The 17,651-nt window shown below is 40.4% G+C and overlaps 3 protein-coding genes across 4 annotated transcripts in view; all 3 read right to left on the reverse strand.

The window, feature by feature from the left end:
• Nucleotides 1–181: 181 nt before the first annotated feature.
• Nucleotides 182–4,883, reverse strand: habp2 (hyaluronan binding protein 2). The gene is made up of 13 exons (XM_034119900.1): nt 4,767–4,883; nt 4,659–4,671; nt 4,029–4,118; nt 3,824–3,934; nt 3,494–3,616; nt 3,275–3,391; nt 2,957–3,125; nt 2,483–2,577; nt 2,009–2,246; nt 1,345–1,487; nt 1,133–1,270; nt 607–749; nt 182–381 (listed from the first exon to the last, which is right to left on the reverse strand). The coding sequence occupies exons 1-13, from the start codon at nt 4,860–4,862 to the stop codon at nt 226–228; spliced, it is 1,632 nt and encodes a 543-aa protein (XP_033975791.1). The 5' UTR covers nt 4,863–4,883; the 3' UTR covers nt 182–225.
• Nucleotides 4,884–5,688: 805 nt separating this feature from the next.
• Nucleotides 5,689–13,150, reverse strand: LOC117473431 (hyaluronan-binding protein 2-like). Its single transcript, XM_034119009.1, is given in 11 exon segments — nt 5,689–6,009; nt 6,530–6,678; nt 7,306–7,440; nt 7,543–7,685; nt 9,570–9,611; nt 9,613–9,733; nt 9,820–9,948; nt 10,066–10,185; nt 10,879–10,986; nt 11,184–11,276; nt 13,138–13,150. Coding segments are annotated over 11 exon segments (1,278 nt in total). The 3' UTR covers nt 5,689–5,784.
• Nucleotides 12,390–17,651, reverse strand: part of dnmbp (dynamin binding protein) — a 45,872-nt gene continuing 40,610 nt past the window's right edge. For both annotated transcript variants that reach the window (XM_034119273.1, XM_034119274.1), the window contains 8 exons: nt 17,498–17,628; nt 17,304–17,408; nt 16,692–16,820; nt 15,995–16,330; nt 15,660–15,848; nt 15,057–15,255; nt 14,033–14,676; nt 12,390–13,437 (listed from right to left, as the gene is read on the reverse strand). In XM_034119273.1, the coding sequence (XP_033975164.1) occupies nt 13,252–13,437; nt 14,033–14,676; nt 15,057–15,255; nt 15,660–15,848; nt 15,995–16,330; nt 16,692–16,820; nt 17,304–17,408; nt 17,498–17,628 (1,919 nt within the window). In that variant the 3' untranslated portion in view covers nt 12,390–13,251. The remainder of the gene's footprint in view (nt 13,438–14,032; nt 14,677–15,056; nt 15,256–15,659; nt 15,849–15,994; nt 16,331–16,691; nt 16,821–17,303; nt 17,409–17,497; nt 17,629–17,651) is intronic.

Raw genomic sequence — 17,651 nt, forward strand, 5'->3', positions numbered from 1 at the left:
AATGATGTGTTATCTACATTTTGTCTGGCAGGTTCAGCTTCATGAGTTTGTATCAATGCCCATTTTAACTCAAAGCTGGGCTGGGAGTAAATGCTTGGTTTTATCACTGATCAAATAAACCTTTTTTTTCAAGGCAAATTGAAGTGTCATCTGTTTTTCTTTACAAAAGAACAAATCTTAGAGCGAACGGCAAACACCACAGTATTTATTTAACTATTATAGTCATCAATTCATTTTGTTTTTGATCCAGTCGGTAAATGCGTGGACGCTGGCGTAGACACCAGGCTTGTTTTTCTCGGCACAGCCCACACCCCAGCTCACCACACCGCTGATGTACCGTGTGCCATTTTTCTCACACACCAAGGGTCCGCCTGAGTCGCCCTGTAGAGGTAGAAACAGCAAATTGAGCATATTTTCTGAAGAGGGCCACAGAGGAAAGGATCCATCCATCCGACACAGGTTTAATATGACTGATGCCAATAAAGGTATCTATAATTATGTTACCTTGAAGTTTGGATGATTTTTTGCTTTGAAGGTAGCCATCTCTTTCATGAGCACCTTGCATGCATTGACACCTTGATACTTCACATTTATAAACATACACACCTGACAGGAGTCGATGCCGCCCTGCAGAGTGCCTGCACAGAACATGCTGCTGTCCAAAACATTTCTGTAGGCATCAAGGTTTTTGCATTTCTCATCTGAGATCACGAAAACACGAGCGTTCAACAGCTGGCTGCTTATCCTCTCTAAAAGGGGAGATTAAAGTGAATTTAAATGACATCGGGAAACAAACAGACACAGAACTAAAAGAGCTTTTCTCAATGAAGACAGTGTGAAAAGCACTGGTATTAAAATGATTTAGAAATGTTAGTTTCAGCCTATAATTTAAAAAGGGTCTAATAATTGTTGTTATCCTGTTGCCTTATGGAAAATGTAGGATTCATTTTTCTTAAAGTATAACCCAAACTAGAGACTAAAGAGTAGAAGTATCTTGGCCTCTTTTGAATCAGTTTTGACCATTGTGTTCTTGCAAGTCCCTTAACTTTATGGATATGCGATACTGAAGTATAATTGTACCAAATAATCTGTTTATCTAACATTAAAGGACTTCTTATAAAGAGTTTATTACGGGTTTCAGTGGCTCCCCATCCAGAGATCACACACTCCTTTCCAGCCGGGAAGGCCTGGTCCGGTAAACACACCGCCTTCACAAAGCGGGTTTCCTTTGCACAGTAAGGGCTGTCCGTAACTTGGAGCTTCATTAGAGCTACACAGGAAATAAGTATATACATTAAAATATGCACATTAGAAAAACGACTATATTTGATATGTGTTACAAACCAATGTCGTTGTATAGAGCTTGGGGAGTGGCCCTGTAGTTCTCATGAACAATGGTTTGTATAACTGGGATGGTCTGGTCCATGTCCTCCTGTTTTTCTATGTTCACTCCTCCCATCACCACTTGGTAATCCAAATTAGATTCACTGAAAAAATCAATCAGTATACAGTATAAGTAGGCTTGTAGAAGACATTGTGTTGGGAAAATACTGAATGTACTCTTCCAATATCAGAGTAGCACATGATAACAAAGGCCCTACGTAGCTGTGTACGTGACAGGATGTATGATTACCCAGAAGAGCGTCAGGACACACTGCTTTAGGCATTTGATAGCTATGTGACAACGATTAACATGATGATTCAGCCTCTATGGAGATAGAGCATGAACATTTCTGACGTAGGTCTCAGCTGATCTAAACTAAACATTGAATACTGCTTTGAACCGGTTTTCCTGCATCTTGTGACTGTGTAACTCCCTCTCTTGTATATAAGCTTGTGAAGGACACTGTTCAGGAACTAGTTGTATCATATGCTCTGTATGTGATGACTACTTCCATTCTTGCAAGGATAATAAATACATGTATCCTGATATTGAAGCTCAAGCCGGTGACGAGTGATATTTTTATAACACATAGGAAATATCAAACAAATGAAATGCCAAACCCACATGCAGTGTGCAGCAGTGAGCACCCAGCAGGAAGAGAGGAGGATCCCACCACAAGAGTGTCTGAACTCAGCGGTGGAGCCTTTGTGTTTGATCTGCACCGACGCCTGCCAGGGGTGGGCGCCCGGGATGGCCTTTTTACCCCCAAAAATTCTGCTATTGCGAACAGGCGGGGATTTCCCACACTGAGAGAACTGGGCAGAGCCTGGAACTGGTGTTAGTGGTGTGGGTGGAGCAGTGTCTGAGAGGGACATCAGAGAAGAGTGAGCACGGTGCAGGAAGACAGGACATACTGTATATGCTGTGTGTGTGTGTGTGTGTGTGTGTGTGTGTGTGTGTGTGTGTGTGTGTGTGTGTGTGTGTGTGTGTGTGTGTGTGTGTGTGTGTGTGTGTGTGTGTGTGTGTGTGTGTGTGTGTGTGTGTGTGTGTGTGTGTGTGCGTGTGTGTGTGTGTGTGTGTGTGTGTGTGTGAGATTACCTCCATCAGAGCACTTCTTGACATTGCAGTACTCCCACTGCAGTTTACTACCCTGTTTAGTAAAACACCAAGGCTTGTCATCCCCATCTGGGTTCCTTAAATATAGAATAAATAATAATTACTGTTCAAAAAGTGATACTGTTAATTTTATTAGTTTACATCCCTTTACAAAAAAAGTATATTTGAAGAGATATTTGAATAGTATTGAAGTACTGATGATACATTTAAAATGTATTACATGACAAGATTATATGGAGTTTTAGATTCTGAAATAAAAAATGTAACCTAAAGCTACGGGTGATGAATATGAAAGTGTTGGACTTAGAATTAACATTATATATTTACTGAATTTGTCACATTTTTCTACTTACTGAAAATAAAATAATTATTTCCCAGATGCCATATTTAAATACATGCTACAAATATTATCATATATGTCAAATTCTTTTTGTATGTAGATTCATTTGACTATACCTGCAGTGGTTGTTATGTTCCAGTCCAGTAAAGTCTGAGTACATGGTAAAAGGATCTTCCCCGTTTGAAACAATGAAATAGGAATGCCAGTCCAGACACTCCTGCCCATCTGCCATGCTGACGACTCCCCTGTATGTCTCTCCATTTCCCTCATAACAATCAGTCGGAGCTACACAAGAATATTGGTGAAAACACAAATACAGTCTTTAAAAAATTACAATGTATGACAAAAACTATAGAAAAAGGACAAAGTTGCCGTAAAAGGTAGTGATAACTTTATGTTTTTAAAAAAGTATTCTTTCTTTTAAAAGCCTTTACCAATTTCACAGAACTTCCCAGTATATCCATCGGGACAGAAGCAGCGTAAGCGGCGGTTCCCTTTCATGCAAGATCCTCCATTCTGGCACGGATTGGGTTCACAGGCAGAACTTGGCACTGATACAGACATAAACAATGTAATGGTGCGCAAAAGCAAGCTTAAACAATGTAGCTAAACTAAAATTACATTTAGTGAAAGATGGGCTTTGGGATACTCACATGAACTGCAGTTGGTACCATAGTAGGGAGGTCTGCACTTGCACTCATAATACGGGGGATTCCTTACATTCATGACACAGTTACCACCACGACCACATCTGACGTTCTCACAAACATTTCTCACTATATATACAAAAGAAAGTAAACAAAGGTATAGATTAGCCATGTGTGAACGTCATGCGTAAACATTGAGATATTGCTGAAAGCTTTAAAGTCCATGAAAGAGACTACTGTACGTTTTATAGCCCATCAAAATGGATTGACACACCTGATACCATCAGAATTGTAACTGAGAATTCAAATGAGCATTGCTTTTTACAAAATCCCCACCTTTTTGACACCTCTTCCCTATGTAAGGCTCAGGACAGTAGCATGTGAACTCTGTATCGGATTTACTTTGGCACGAGCCAGCATTGTTGCAAGGGTTTGGATCACAACTATCTGGAAATGGAAGGATAAAGAAGGAGTTATTGAGTTTAAAGGTAAGATGGAGACACATGTACAATTGGTAATGTATTTTTTCAGGGCCGCTTACTGGACTCCTCCATTAGGTCATACAACCAGTCGCCTTCATCAAAAAAAGGGTTGATGATGTCGGGGGTGTAGTCATATCCATAGTCCACGTCTGCCAAGGACACAGAGCTGATTAAACACTGGGGTGTCGCAACAATATGAACAGACTTTTATCTAAATAAATCATCTATTAAATTAAAGCAAAGAAAACCTTTGATATCCATTTTTCAGAGAAAATAAATACAAATCTAGCAATTCCTGGATGGGGTTGGAGCACTTAAAGTTGTTAAAGCAAATTGATGGAAATATAACAAACGCATATAACTAAATACTTTAAAACAAGACAGTATACCAGTGAATACTGCGGTTGAATACAATTATTATTAAAAGTACTTTTAATGCACTTTACAGAGTTCTGTGAGGTGCAATAAAACCACACCATTCTGTCTCGCTTGAAAATGTATTAATATTCTTTATGTAAAAAAAGGAAGACACAATAAAATATCAACCATATAGACAAAATAGTTTTTTAAAAAGCATAACAAATGCTTCAATCACAACTGGCGGCTATAAGTGTAATATAGAAATCAGTAAGTGTCACAGATACGAAGATGAAATGTGTCACCGCATCAACTGTAGAAAAGATTCTTACACATGTCATCAAGCTGGAATGACAAAAGCACAGGAGAGAAGAGATCAGCACATTTCCTTGTCCTTCAAAATGAAATCATCCTCTTTATGAAGATATTGAGAAACTTACCGTTATGTCATGTTGTCCGTGAACACTCAGTGCACTCAGGCATATGAGCAGGGCCCCTGCAGTCAGCATGGTGCTGTGTTTAACTCTCAGAGCCATGAAGAAGACTGAGGATCGAGAGCATTATCTAGACTTTAATCCTAAAACCATCCCACACACTGGTCAATATTTAGCCAGCTGCGTCGATTATGTTGAAATTGCTGGCTTGTTTTGCACCATGGTTTCATTTATTTAACCTTGTCTTACATGCCTATATTTGCACGCCAACTTGTATTTTTTGTCTGTATAGGTAGAAGTCTTTTACTGGTATCTATGGTATTGATTTATCAAACCAAATCAAATCAAATCAAGTTTTATTTATAAAGCACATTTAAAAGCGATTTTTGGTCGAGCCAAAGTGCTGTACATGTAATAAAAACACATTACTACAATCACAATAAAAGACAATAAATTACAACAGATATATACACAGGGAAAAGTCAGGAGTCGTAATACATATGATAACTTACTTAGTCGTTGGAGCAACTTAAAGATTTAAGAAACATTTTATCTTACGAAATCAATTACATTTCCGGAAATATTTACAGCTAAAGAGCATGGTCGAGTCAGGAGAGATTGAGATTTCTTAATTTCTCCTAGCATAATGCATTCTGCATTCAATACATGTTTTTTGAATGACCAAACAAAACAAGATAAGAAGTTGGATAAGTTCGGTAATTTAGATACATTTGGCAAGCGTTGGCAGGGCTACAGGGAATGCAAGAAAAAAAGTGTATCCATCACATTGCCTGCATATGTATACATATATATTATACACCCATCAAACTTTATAATAAACTATTCTGTTCAATGTTACACAGAGTTTGGTCTTTTTGGAGTGTCACATGGTTTTTCTTTGATCAGCTTAAACAAACTGTGCAATACATTTCTTGTTTTATGCATTTTAAAATGATCTTTATTAACAGTTTCTGCAAGCATTCTTACAGTTATGTAATAACAGCACAGTGAGGTTAACATGAGTTCAAGCTCTAAAACATTTGAGGTAATGTGTGGGTGGAGTGAGAGCTTTGACAATCTTTTTCATTATAACACATTTTGTTACAAAAGAAAAGTGTATTGTTGATAAAACAGTACAGGAGTCAGTAATGTGGTAGCATGTCTTTCCGCAGCCGTTGCCCCAGCTCACAACACCGACCACATAGTGAGTCCCATCACGCTCACACACCAGAGGGTCACCCGAGTCACCCTGCAGGGACAAAAACAAAAGGTTATATCTTTGTGTGTTTAAGGCGACTTTCTGAACCTTATGCAAGAACAACATGTTCTCCTCCCTGTCATATGTGGATAGGGGAGGTAACAATTCATGGGTAAAATAAGGTCATTCCTGGACTCAATTCATCCCATCTGCTGCCCTTTATATTAGAACACTATTGGACCCATAATATACAATTTGGGTTTAAATTACGAGATGTGTAAGAACAAGAAAATCAACCAATAAAACCAGAAAACCTAGTGCAGATGAAAGACCATATGCATGCACGTGTTCCTAGGGTTACTTTATGAGTTGAATAGAAACACTTGCATTAAATACACTGTAATCCCTCCGCCAACCTTCTATTGGTTTTTCCTGTGATATTGTCCTTGTACTTTATTGTTGTGTTTCTGTTTGTATGACTTAGTAAATATGTAATACAATTATAATGGGAAACAAGAATACAGTTTTAAGAATATATACTGTATGTTATGTAAACACATCTGTCACTGACCTGGCAGGAGTCAACTCCTCCTTTCATGTTTCCTGCACAGAACATGCTGTCATCCAGAGAGTTTCCGTAAACATGGGGAGCTTTACATTTCTCCTGTGAGATCAGGAGCACACGAGCATCCAGCAGCAGGTTGGTACCGTACTTCTGTGAAATAAACAGAGTATTCATACAATTAAACTTCAAAATTCAGTGACATGTCAATTCTTAAAGTGTATGGATCGAGATAGAAATAACTTGAATTTATTTTATCTAAATATTGTGAGCGTACTATGTACTTGAGTTTATTTATAGATTTTCCACAGATATTCCTGCTTATTGTTTGCCACAGTTTTTATTATCATTAAGTGCTATATTTGGGTAACTATGGAAGCACTGAGAGGCAAATGAGAAAAAAGAATTCTGGCGATCCATGTGTGATTTTGAAGTTATATGTCAGTCAATTCAATAATACTTGGCATGATACACTTTAAAATGACCAAGTAGAAATACGTTACCTTGTTTTCCGATGTAAATGCGTGATATAGGACTAGGTGAATTGGAGGAATATCCATGAGCTGCCAAAGTTCCAAACATTTAACTTTTAACTGGCTGTTGGGATGTTATTTTTTTGTTTGTTTCATGCTCACAAAACTACTTTATCTGCATAGATCAGATGCTTTACAAATGTACTTAAATTCCTTTTGACTGAATACAAAACATGTCCAACCCCTGACAATCTTAAATAATGATGTAGTGTTCTGCAGTGTGTAGTTCACAGTGCCGGTGATACTTACGTGTTTCAGTCACGCCCCACCCTGAGATCACACACTCCGTGCCGTTGTCAAAGGGACGTTGTGGCAGGCAGGCTGTCTTTACAAAGCGCGTTTCTTTGGCACAGTAAGGTTTGTCTGTGACTTTCAGCTGAAGCATGGCTGCACAGAAAAGCCACAAATTAAAGAACTATAAATATATACCAGTTATTTAATTTCCAAATGAGTGACAATCAACAAAGTGAATATGTTTTTGCATCTCACCAATATCATTATGTAGAGCAAAGGGGCTCTCCCTGTGAACCTCATGCACGATGGCGTTCTCCACAGGAATGACCTGATCGTATACTTCATCCTTTTCTAAATCCACTCCTCCCAGCACCACCTGCATTTCAACCCCGGGTTTACTGGACACAAACACAACAAAACGTTAAAGTAAGGTCAGGTTAATGTGTCCCTGCACAAATCTACATTTAAGGGTCACCCATTATGCAAAATCCACTTTTTCATGTCTTTTATACATAAACATGTGTCCCCTCTGCGTTAAGAGATTCTGAAAGTTTCAGGAAAAAAGATTTGCTCTCTTTTTGTCCTGATCCATTTATATAAAAACCTGTCTGAAAATTAGCTGATCAGATTTTGGCCACTTTATGTCATAACGATTTTTTGGCTTGTGTAACTATTAGCCAATAACCAACCAAGGTAATCGCTCTCTCAAAAGTTGGGCCATTTTGCCTTCATGCGCCAATGAGCAGCTCTCATAGGAAAGAACGAGACCCCGCCTCCCACGCTGTATCCAGTTCTTATTATACATCCATGATCTTTCCCTTGTCAACTGCCTCCAGGACATCAAAAACTGGATGTCATCAAACCTGCTAAAAATAAACAACAACAAAACTGAGCTCATCATTGTGGCTCCCAAGGCGCAGCTCCAGAAGGTTGGTGACCTGCTTCTCACCATTGACGGCTGCTCCATCTCCCCGTCCACTGAAGTCCGCAACCTGGGAGTCATCCTGGACTCCACCCTCTCTTTCCAGGCGCATATCAAATCCATGACCAAATCCGCCTTCTACCATCTCAAAAACATTGCCAGACTCCGCCCCTCACTCTCTGACTCTGTGGCAGAAACACTCATACACGCCTTCATCACATCCCGTCTGGACTACTGCAATGGAGTCCTGTCCGGGGTTCCCAGCAAAACCCTGGCCAGGCTCCAATATGTCCAGAACTCTGCCGCCAGGCTTCTCACCCGCACTAAGCCATGGCAACATATCACCCCCACCCTCATCCACCTACACTGGCTACCGGTCAAGTCCCGGATTCACTATAAAACACTCCTCCCCACGTATAAGTCCCTCCATACCCTCGCCCCCCAGTACCTAACAGACCTCCTACATCCCTACACCCCCTCTCGGAGTCTGCGGTCCTCAGACACGGGCCTGCTCTCCATCCCCCGATCTCGCCTTCGATCTGTGGGTGACAGGGCGTTCAGTGTTGCGGCCCCCACCCTCTGGAATGCACTTCCTGCTGAGATCCGGAACGCTGCCTCACTGGACATCTTCAAATCCTCACTGAAAACGCACCTGTTCACCATGGCCTTCGGACTCTAGTCCTTTCCTGGTCCCCCGGCTTCCTTTATTTTATTTTATTTTTTTGTTTTGTTTGCTCCTCATTGTCTGTTTTGTTTTGTCTGTCCACCATGTCCAGCGACCTTGGGTCCCTTGAAAGGCGCTTTATAAATTCCATTTATTATTATTATTATGATACTGCCACCCGAAGTCCCCGGCCGGAAGTCCCCGGAGTTGGGGACTGGCTTCAGTAGAAGCTGCTGGGACTCCCATTATTGTGTGTGTGTGTGTGTGTGTGTGTGTGTGTGTGTGTGTGTGTGTGTGTGTGTGTGTGTGTGTGTGTGTGTGTGTGTGTGTGTGTGTGTGTGTGTGTGTGTGTGTGTGTGTGTGTGTGTGTGTGTGTGTGTGTGTGTGTGGCCTAGCATTACTATCCTTGTGTGGACCTACTTCTGTTTACACAGTCACGTGTGGGGACTCGTCTCCCTTATGGGGACATAATGGAGGTCCCCATGAGGGGAATCATTAATTTTAGGGTGAAGACTTGGTTAGGGTCAGGGTTAGGGTAAGGGAAAGGGTAAGGGAAAGGTTTTTACCAAAAACATTTAAAGAGTTTTGAGTTCATGTTACAAGCCTTACAGGAACTGTATCGACATGTAAAGACAAACATCAATACCATGTCAACAGTAGGCACTTATGCAATATTTACACAACATGACCCCTCACCTGCAGTATTTGTGTGGTCCAATTCCATCTGCATATTCCTGGGGAATCTCCTCCTTTCTGCACGATGAAATAGGCATTCCAGTCCAGACAGTCTTTCCCTTCCACCGTTTCACTCACCATCCCGCGGTAAAACTCTCCGTCCTCTTGGTAACAGTCATTTGGTCCTAAAATAGTTTTTTTATATGATTTCTGGAATTATAGAAGTTAAAAGTTTTTGTTCAATTTAGTACAGAGACAACATTGTATTTACCAACTTTGCAGAACTTCCCAGTATATCCATGAGGGCAAGAACATTTAAAGGAGGGGCGTTTGTGACCCTTGGTGCAGGAGCCTCCATGCTGACAGGGATTGGGCCTGCAGGGGAAGGGCTGTGTGCGCACTGCGCAGGCAAAAACAAAAAGCTTGTTACAGGACTTTGTCACATAGGACTTTAGAAGATTGACATAACAAATCATTAGTTTATTTCTGTATCAAACAGAGTTCCTTGAAAACAGACCTTTTTTGCAGTTAGGTGGTTTATATGGAGGATTGCACTTGCACTCGTAGAATGGAGCAGCAGATGTTAGAACACAGTTGCCATGGCCACACTTCACGTTCTTGCACACATCTTTCGCTGAAAAACACACGGGGCATTTAGTTTAGATTGCATTTTGCTTTGCCTGCTCTCATTCTCTTGGCTTTCTGTCTGTTTGTTAGCCTCCTAATTTTACCTGTTTTTTTGTAATGTAGGCTAACGTGATGTTATGCTGTGTGCTGATTGTCTGCATAACACTGTAGTGCATTATTGTCTGCATAATATGTGTCCTTCTTTACATGCTTGCCTTACTAGCTTTTTGTCCGGTTCAGCAGCTCAATGGTTTGCTTTCCCCATAGAAGTTGTGTGTTGTATTGTTGTTTTAATGCCTAATTGAACAATCAGACCATGGAAAAACAGTTAAGAAGTAGACTTTTGGCTAAGACTTGGACAATTACATTGATGTTAAGTAGTATTACATAAAACCAAGCTTAAAACTACATTTAAATCTGTGTGTTAATTGTTTTGCCAACATTGTGTATTTGTATACCAGCACTGGGGGGCGCTATAAGTTATATTTTTTCCAAACCTGGTCATGGTAGCTTTAAAGGCAAACATGAAATCAAATGAAAGCAGGAAAAAGTAAGATATATGAAGTCATTAATCTCCAGCTATCATTATGCTTTACCTTTAACAAAATATCTACCTCTATAATGGTAAGATTATGGGTTTAAGCTTTAATTATGTAACATTGAATATTATACTTAAAGTTCTCATCTAGCTGATCTTAGTCTGTCTGACACTTCTTTCCTGAGTAAGGCTCAGGGCAAAAACACGTGAAGCCCCCATTAGCAGCGTGGTTACAGATTCCTCCGTTCAGACATGGTTCTGGATAACAGGCATCTGCATGGAGACAGAAAAACATCAAATTCTTGCAAAATGTAAGATCTCACATGCAGACTCATCAGTTCAACAGACAAATCAATCAGGAGCAAAGTGCAATTGATGTACTGTATTTGCATCAGTAAAGGCCTTGATCAATACATCTTTACAGAGAGGATACAAACTGTTGCATCTTTAAGCATTTAGAGGTCATTTACCTGCGACATCCATGAGTTCATACAACCAGTCATCTAGAGTCGAATCAACATCTTCTGCCGGGCTGTCGGTGGTATAATCGTCATAATAATACTCTGTGAGGGAAAGAGGGGCATTTAAGCATTCCACTCATAACGTTTATTTCAAGGTAAAGAAATGTGTACCTCATCTGGTTCTGTGACATCCTGTAACCAAATACAAATATATCAATTATTAAGTTAAGTTCCAGGTTTAATTCCCTTTGACATTTTTTAATGCTATAAATGCTTTTTCAAAAATAATAAGATCTATGCCATATGCATACTCATACAGTACGAGTCCTGGCCCGAATGCAGTGCATGCACACAGTTGTAATATCAAAGCTATAGAGCAGACCATGTTGAAGCAGGCTCTGGCCATGATGGGACCATTGTCAATCTATGGTGGGCTTCATGCTCACACCGTCCTAAATAACCCCTCACTAACACTCCACCCACCGGTAAATCATTAGGAAACTGCATTGATTTGACAGGAGTTACATGTGATTCAATACTTTGTCTTTTTGCCCTGTGACCTTTCTTACTGTGGAGGTGCTGACGGGTATAAAGTGGTAGAGGGTTAGAAAGTCGATCTCAATAAACATAAAATATTATAAGGGAGGTGATATGTTGACGCTCTTGGCATAGTTTGTGTGTTTTTAATAATCCACTCAATAAAGGTATCCCTTAAATCAAAAAATGTATTAACTTGAGTTCAGGTTTCCCAACAAGTTGAAGAGCTGGAATTGCATCACATCAATCTTGTTTACAATTTGCAAATGTTATGAAAATGGTACCGTTTTGCAAAATGCAAAACACCCTTATTCAGTTTTGCACTGTATACATTATTGAAACTTGTACTGTATTATACTTCTGCTTGGCTTCTATACAGTATATGCTAAAGTAATAATTACTATAAGTTCAGGACAGATTTGTAATGTATCAGTTGAACACAATATTCAAATTGTTGCATGGTAAACTACAGAAACCCTGACAGGCATCTGAGAAAAAATGTCTGATCCCTTTTCTATGTCTGATCTGGACTGTTTCCCTCCTATGTTTATGGCTTAAGGTGAAAAGGGATTTTATTTGTATAATTAAAAAAAAAGTTTAATCTGTAAAAACACGTAGTAAAATATTTTTTCCAACAACACCCTTGAAAACAAACAAAAATAATTGTAAGAAATTGTCTTAATTTGTCAGCTGAGCTGTTTTCTTTATTCAAACAGTGATCACTTTACAGTGGGTGCAATAGCATATTCTCAATATACAGCACTATATATAATGTACAAAGAGTTGAGTTTGGAGCACGACATCTTTCTCCCTGTTCTTTAACCTCTTCTGACAGGTTCAGCCGGTCATCACCTGTTTGCACGGTGTCAAAGTGTATCGACAAGGGGAGTGCTAAACCATATATTCAGCTTTGTTTTTATTACAGATTTAATTCATACAATACGCCAAATTCTTGTTGATTGCTCCACAGACACTTCAAAGCTCGCCACCAGTGGATAATCAACATAAGTGCCTCAAACCTTGATTGTTGAACATTACGGTATAGATGTCATCTAATATTCATTCATCATTCTAGTGGTAAACCACAAGCAGAAAAAAGTCATTAACACAGTGTTAACATAAGTCTGTCTTCATACATCTTGATGTTTGTTTAGAAAAAAATCCAGCCTGAACCCAAAACATTCACATTTCCATTGCAATCTCCCAATGCGTCAACCTTTAAGACTCTTAAAACATACATTTCATTGTCTTCAGCCACAGAGAATATGGCCAAAAATATGGTGCAATTCACAGGTTTATCACTGGAAACAAGAGGGAGTAGGTGCAATTTCCAGTAAGTAAAAATAATATAAAAAAGTCTATAAATATAGGCATAACATGCTAACTCTTAGGAGCAGAGTCAGGCGCAATGGTCAGTCTTTCTCACTATCAAACTCCATGATATAACAGATCAGAAATAAGCGACCACGTGTCCAGATGCTTGTCTGCTCAGAGTGAGCCTTCCTCAAGGCGTCGTACAGTCTTCAGGGTGAAACTTTGTTCAGGTATATTCTGATTTGCGGATGTAGTTTGAAGGCACGTAGCCTCGCCGGCCTTCCGCCTCCCCGAGCCACCACTCACTGTTGCCGTTCAAGTCCTCGAACTCCAGAATCCGCAGCCTCTGATTGGCTGAGATGGTCAGTTCATTGGCACAACGAGCCTCGAAGGAGTAGATCGCATAGTAGATCTAAAAACGGGGAAAATAAATAAAAACACAGTCATTCAACACAGTTTTTTTCCCCCAACATTTTAAAAGCAGTATTAATATCTGGTGGCAGTATCTATAGTAGGATGGGCTTGTGGGAGACAACAACGAATTATGATTTTTTTTTTAAATAGATAAAAGAAACTCTTACAGAAGCTGCTTTTGTTGGGTTAAAGTTCAAATAGGGATGGGCTCTATATTGATTTTATATCGATATTTTGACATGATACAAGCTATTTAGTCTTAGATTTTGTATATTGTAATATCCTAAGTGTGTTTTTTTCCTGGTTTCAAAGGCAACATTTCAATAAAGGGATTTGCATTAGGCCACTTAGTCATAAAATCCACCCCAATGTATATAAATCAAAAATCTGATTGTCAAAATATGTTTTGAAAGCATCAATGGTCAACCCTAAGCCCTGGTTAAAGTATCAATATTGAGTTATTTGGGATGTATGATTTTCTCTATAACATCAATCCCTTAGTTTAACATGGTTACTCTCATAACTTGAAAATTAAATGTCTGCCCTTGTTATAGTATCTTAAATTCCATCATAGGATTCAAACTTCCTCTCACCTGATGACCGTCTACTTCACTCTCATCTTCTGCTTCTGGCTCCGGCTCGATGTACTCCTCTCTGGGGGGAGCGGCCCTCTTCTGGCCCCCGTTATCTCCGTTTCTCAACTGGTATGAACTGTAGGTTTTGTCCGTGTGTCCATGCCGCTGTGAACGATTGTTTCTGAGTGAAGAATAAGAGTCTGTCTCCGAGAGGTCTGCCGTCTCCTTGTGGCTGCTCGCACCCGCATCGTACGAGTCTCTGTGATGCCGGTGAGAAGGCTCCGTGTCTCTGGAGGAAATTCTGTGAGTTTGTTCTGAGAACTCCCGGCGGTTTGAGGGATTTCTGGGCGAGGAGTTGATGGAGTTGCTCTGGCTGGCAGGGTCGAGGCTGGGAGTGTCTCTGGGGTTACTCCGACGAGACGAGGCAGAGTCGAGAGAAGGGTGTGGCGAGGAATGACCCGTGGGCTGCGACGTGGAGAAGCTGACGGTGGCTGCTTCCTGGTTGAAGGTCAGCGTGCTGTTGCTGTTTTGGCGTGAGAAAACAGGCGAGGAGCCGCCGTAACCCGACTCATTGGACGACTGGCTCTCGATGGACACGTCCGATTGGCTCCTGCGTGGGTTGTAGGGTTTGAGGAAGGAGCTGTAAACAAAACCCTTTCCGACTGCAAAACAAGGACAGAAATAGATTTATTAAGCATCATTATTTTTTCAAATGTCAGAAGCACATCCAAAAATGTTGCTCTTCATCAGGGCTTACAGGCTTAAGACTGCTAAACACCTGAGCTCTGTAAAGTGCCTCGATAAACAGTCATCTTGCAATCTACTTATTTATCTAAATAGTTATCACCGCAATAAACCGTATTTAATTTCGTCTTTATGTAATTTCACATTCTGTTCTTGCATATCATAATCTATTTACATATATATAGACTTCATGCACTATTTTTTATTTGTATTTTTGTGATACAAGATTTTCATTGCCATTTCTACACTGTAGCTTACGACAATACAACCTTTGAATCTTTGAGTACGAATGACCTACCTCCTGTATCAATGAGCCAGCGGTTGTTGCTGCCCATGGGATCCTGCTGCTTAATGACACCCACAAGGTCTCCCTCCAGTACAGACACGTCCAGATCCTGGGCTGCGTTGAAGTTTCTCTCTGCCTGGAAAAGTTTCTCAGGTCCGTAACGTGCCAGAAGTCCCGCCCGGTGCTCGTCCGTCTGCGAGATGTGGTTGGGCTGGAAGCGACAAGGACAGGAGTCACAGTTAGATCATGAATTTGGTCTGGCACCAATCAGAAACAGAAATAGAATACGTATTTTATCCCCAGGAGGAAATGGGATTTTGGTTACAATAAAAGAAAGAAAACATTTAAAAAACGGCTAAAGAAAAAATGTTCACATTGTAGTTTATTATGCAAGAACAATATACATGTAAAAGAATGTATTGCGATATATACAGTGGTGTATTTGTATTAATAATAAAGATATTAATAATGAAAACCAGAATAATGTTCAAAATAATAATCCTAAATATGACTATTGCACTGTTTAATAAATCATACACACAATATTGCACTGTTTTTGAAGTAATGCAGAGAATAAGTCAGGCAGGGAGCATATAAGATGAGCGTTTCACTCACAGGTGCCGGCAGATGCTTTCTTGAAATCTGCTTCTCCATAGTCTTCTTCTCTAAGGTCTTTTTGGTGGAGGCGGCAGGAGGAAGGTTCTCCGGGCAGAAGCTAAAGCTCTGCAGGAGTTGGAGAACCCGACCGTACTCCTCTTGAAACTTAGAGATCAGGTTCCCCTCTGGGCCTACTTTGTTAGAAAACTGGAAGAAAGAACGTGTAAAGAAAAAGTCAGGGTTAACAACAGAATATAATATAATGAGTACAACTGCATGAAGAATGTATTAGTATGATTATTATGTCAACATGTCCCACAATCCTCAATACACTCATAACCAAAGTTACTCACAGCTTGTAGGAGGGGCTTCAGCTCTCCCAGCGTGGTCTTGGTGAAGTTCTTCTGTGAGTGAGCGAAGGCCCTCACGCAGCCGGTGAACAGATTCTCTGCTGCTCCGTGGAACTTGGGCAGCTCGTCCAGGAGTTGTGCGTTGAGCGCCTCGTAGTTGTTGCGCGCCGCCTGCAGCTCGTCCTGGACGCGGCGGTCCTTGAGGCGTTCGGCGCGCTCCTTGCAGTTGTCGTAGTCCAGCAGCTTGTCGAAGCGCTTCTGGATGAGCTTGTGCGGCCCGGCGAACATGAGGAGCAGCTGGGTGAGCGGGTTGATGACCAAGGCCTCTGTGCGCTCCTTCTGCAAGGGGAAAGGAGAGGAGAGGGTTGATGGAGGTCATCAGAGTCATTCTTAAAGGTCACCTATCATGCTATTTTTAGGCATATATAATGGGTCTCAGAAATATACAAATATATAAATAACACGTCTATGATGTTTTTTGCTCAAAATACCAAAACACGTCACGCATTGTTTCTGATTCAGCGACGTTTCTGATAGGGCCGTGGGTGTAAAGCCAGCCCACATTTCCGATATTACGTTATATCGGTGAGGTCCCTGACACACCGTGGACACAAATGTATGTATAAAAGACATCAAAAAGTGCATTTTGCATGATTCTGCCAACAGAAATTAAAAGATGGTAAACAGGAAGAGGACTTACAAATTGAGTGAACTGTTTGTCGCTGATGCAGCGGTGAGCTCTCTGGAATCGCTCCGGGTCGAGAATGCTGCGCTCTGTGTAGATGTCACAGAAACTGATGGCCGCCAAGACCTTTACAGACGCCGATTCCTGAAGAGATGCATTTCATTACAATCCATGCAAGCACCAACAACATATTCATAGATACACTCGGTGGAATATGTGTTCAATTCACTTGTATCATTAACAATAGTGTTTTTAAGGATGGTTATTATTTTTGTGGAATGATATTATACATGTTTTTATCTGCTGCACTGATGTAGAATGGGAGACAAAGCCTTGTGTTTTTCTTTATGCCAGTCCATAATATATAAGCAAACAAATATATATATATATTTTCTGTTAGTTAAAAAGTCTCATATTCATAATAAAATACTGAGCAAAATGAAGAATTATTACATGTACATATTCATTAAAAACAATGAGAATATGTTTTTGGTAAACATAATCATTCAGTTTGAAAATAAATGTAGGATTTATCATTTTATCAAGTACTTTAGGATGACACAGTAGGTATTTCTAATTGAGTCTAGTTTGGAGTTTCTCTATATGATAGTGGTGAAATGCTCGTACCCTTATATGTTGCAGGTACAAGGAAATATCTCTGATGAAAGACTTGATGAGTCTCTCCTGCAGCCTGAACTTCTTCTCAGCTTCATCAAACGCTTCATCTTTAATCTGGAAAACAAAAAGACAGTCAGAGATCAGCACGATTTCATTCACAAAAACCCGACGCTTGGGTTAAGAAATAAAAAGCAGGGATGTACCTGGGGGGAGATTCCTGTGAGGTGTTTGAGGTGGCTGCTGACTCGGTTGGATTTCTTGATAATGGAGTGCATGCTCAGCTTGGAGATCTTGTCGATGAACGTGTCCTCGTCGACTTTCCTGTATTTAACCACTGGGGGCAGCAGAGGGAAAATA

Source organism: Trematomus bernacchii, unplaced genomic scaffold, assembly GCF_902827165.1.
Source record: "Trematomus bernacchii unplaced genomic scaffold, fTreBer1.1, whole genome shotgun sequence".
In the NCBI taxonomy this organism is placed as follows: domain Eukaryota; kingdom Metazoa; phylum Chordata; class Actinopteri; order Perciformes; family Nototheniidae; genus Trematomus; species Trematomus bernacchii.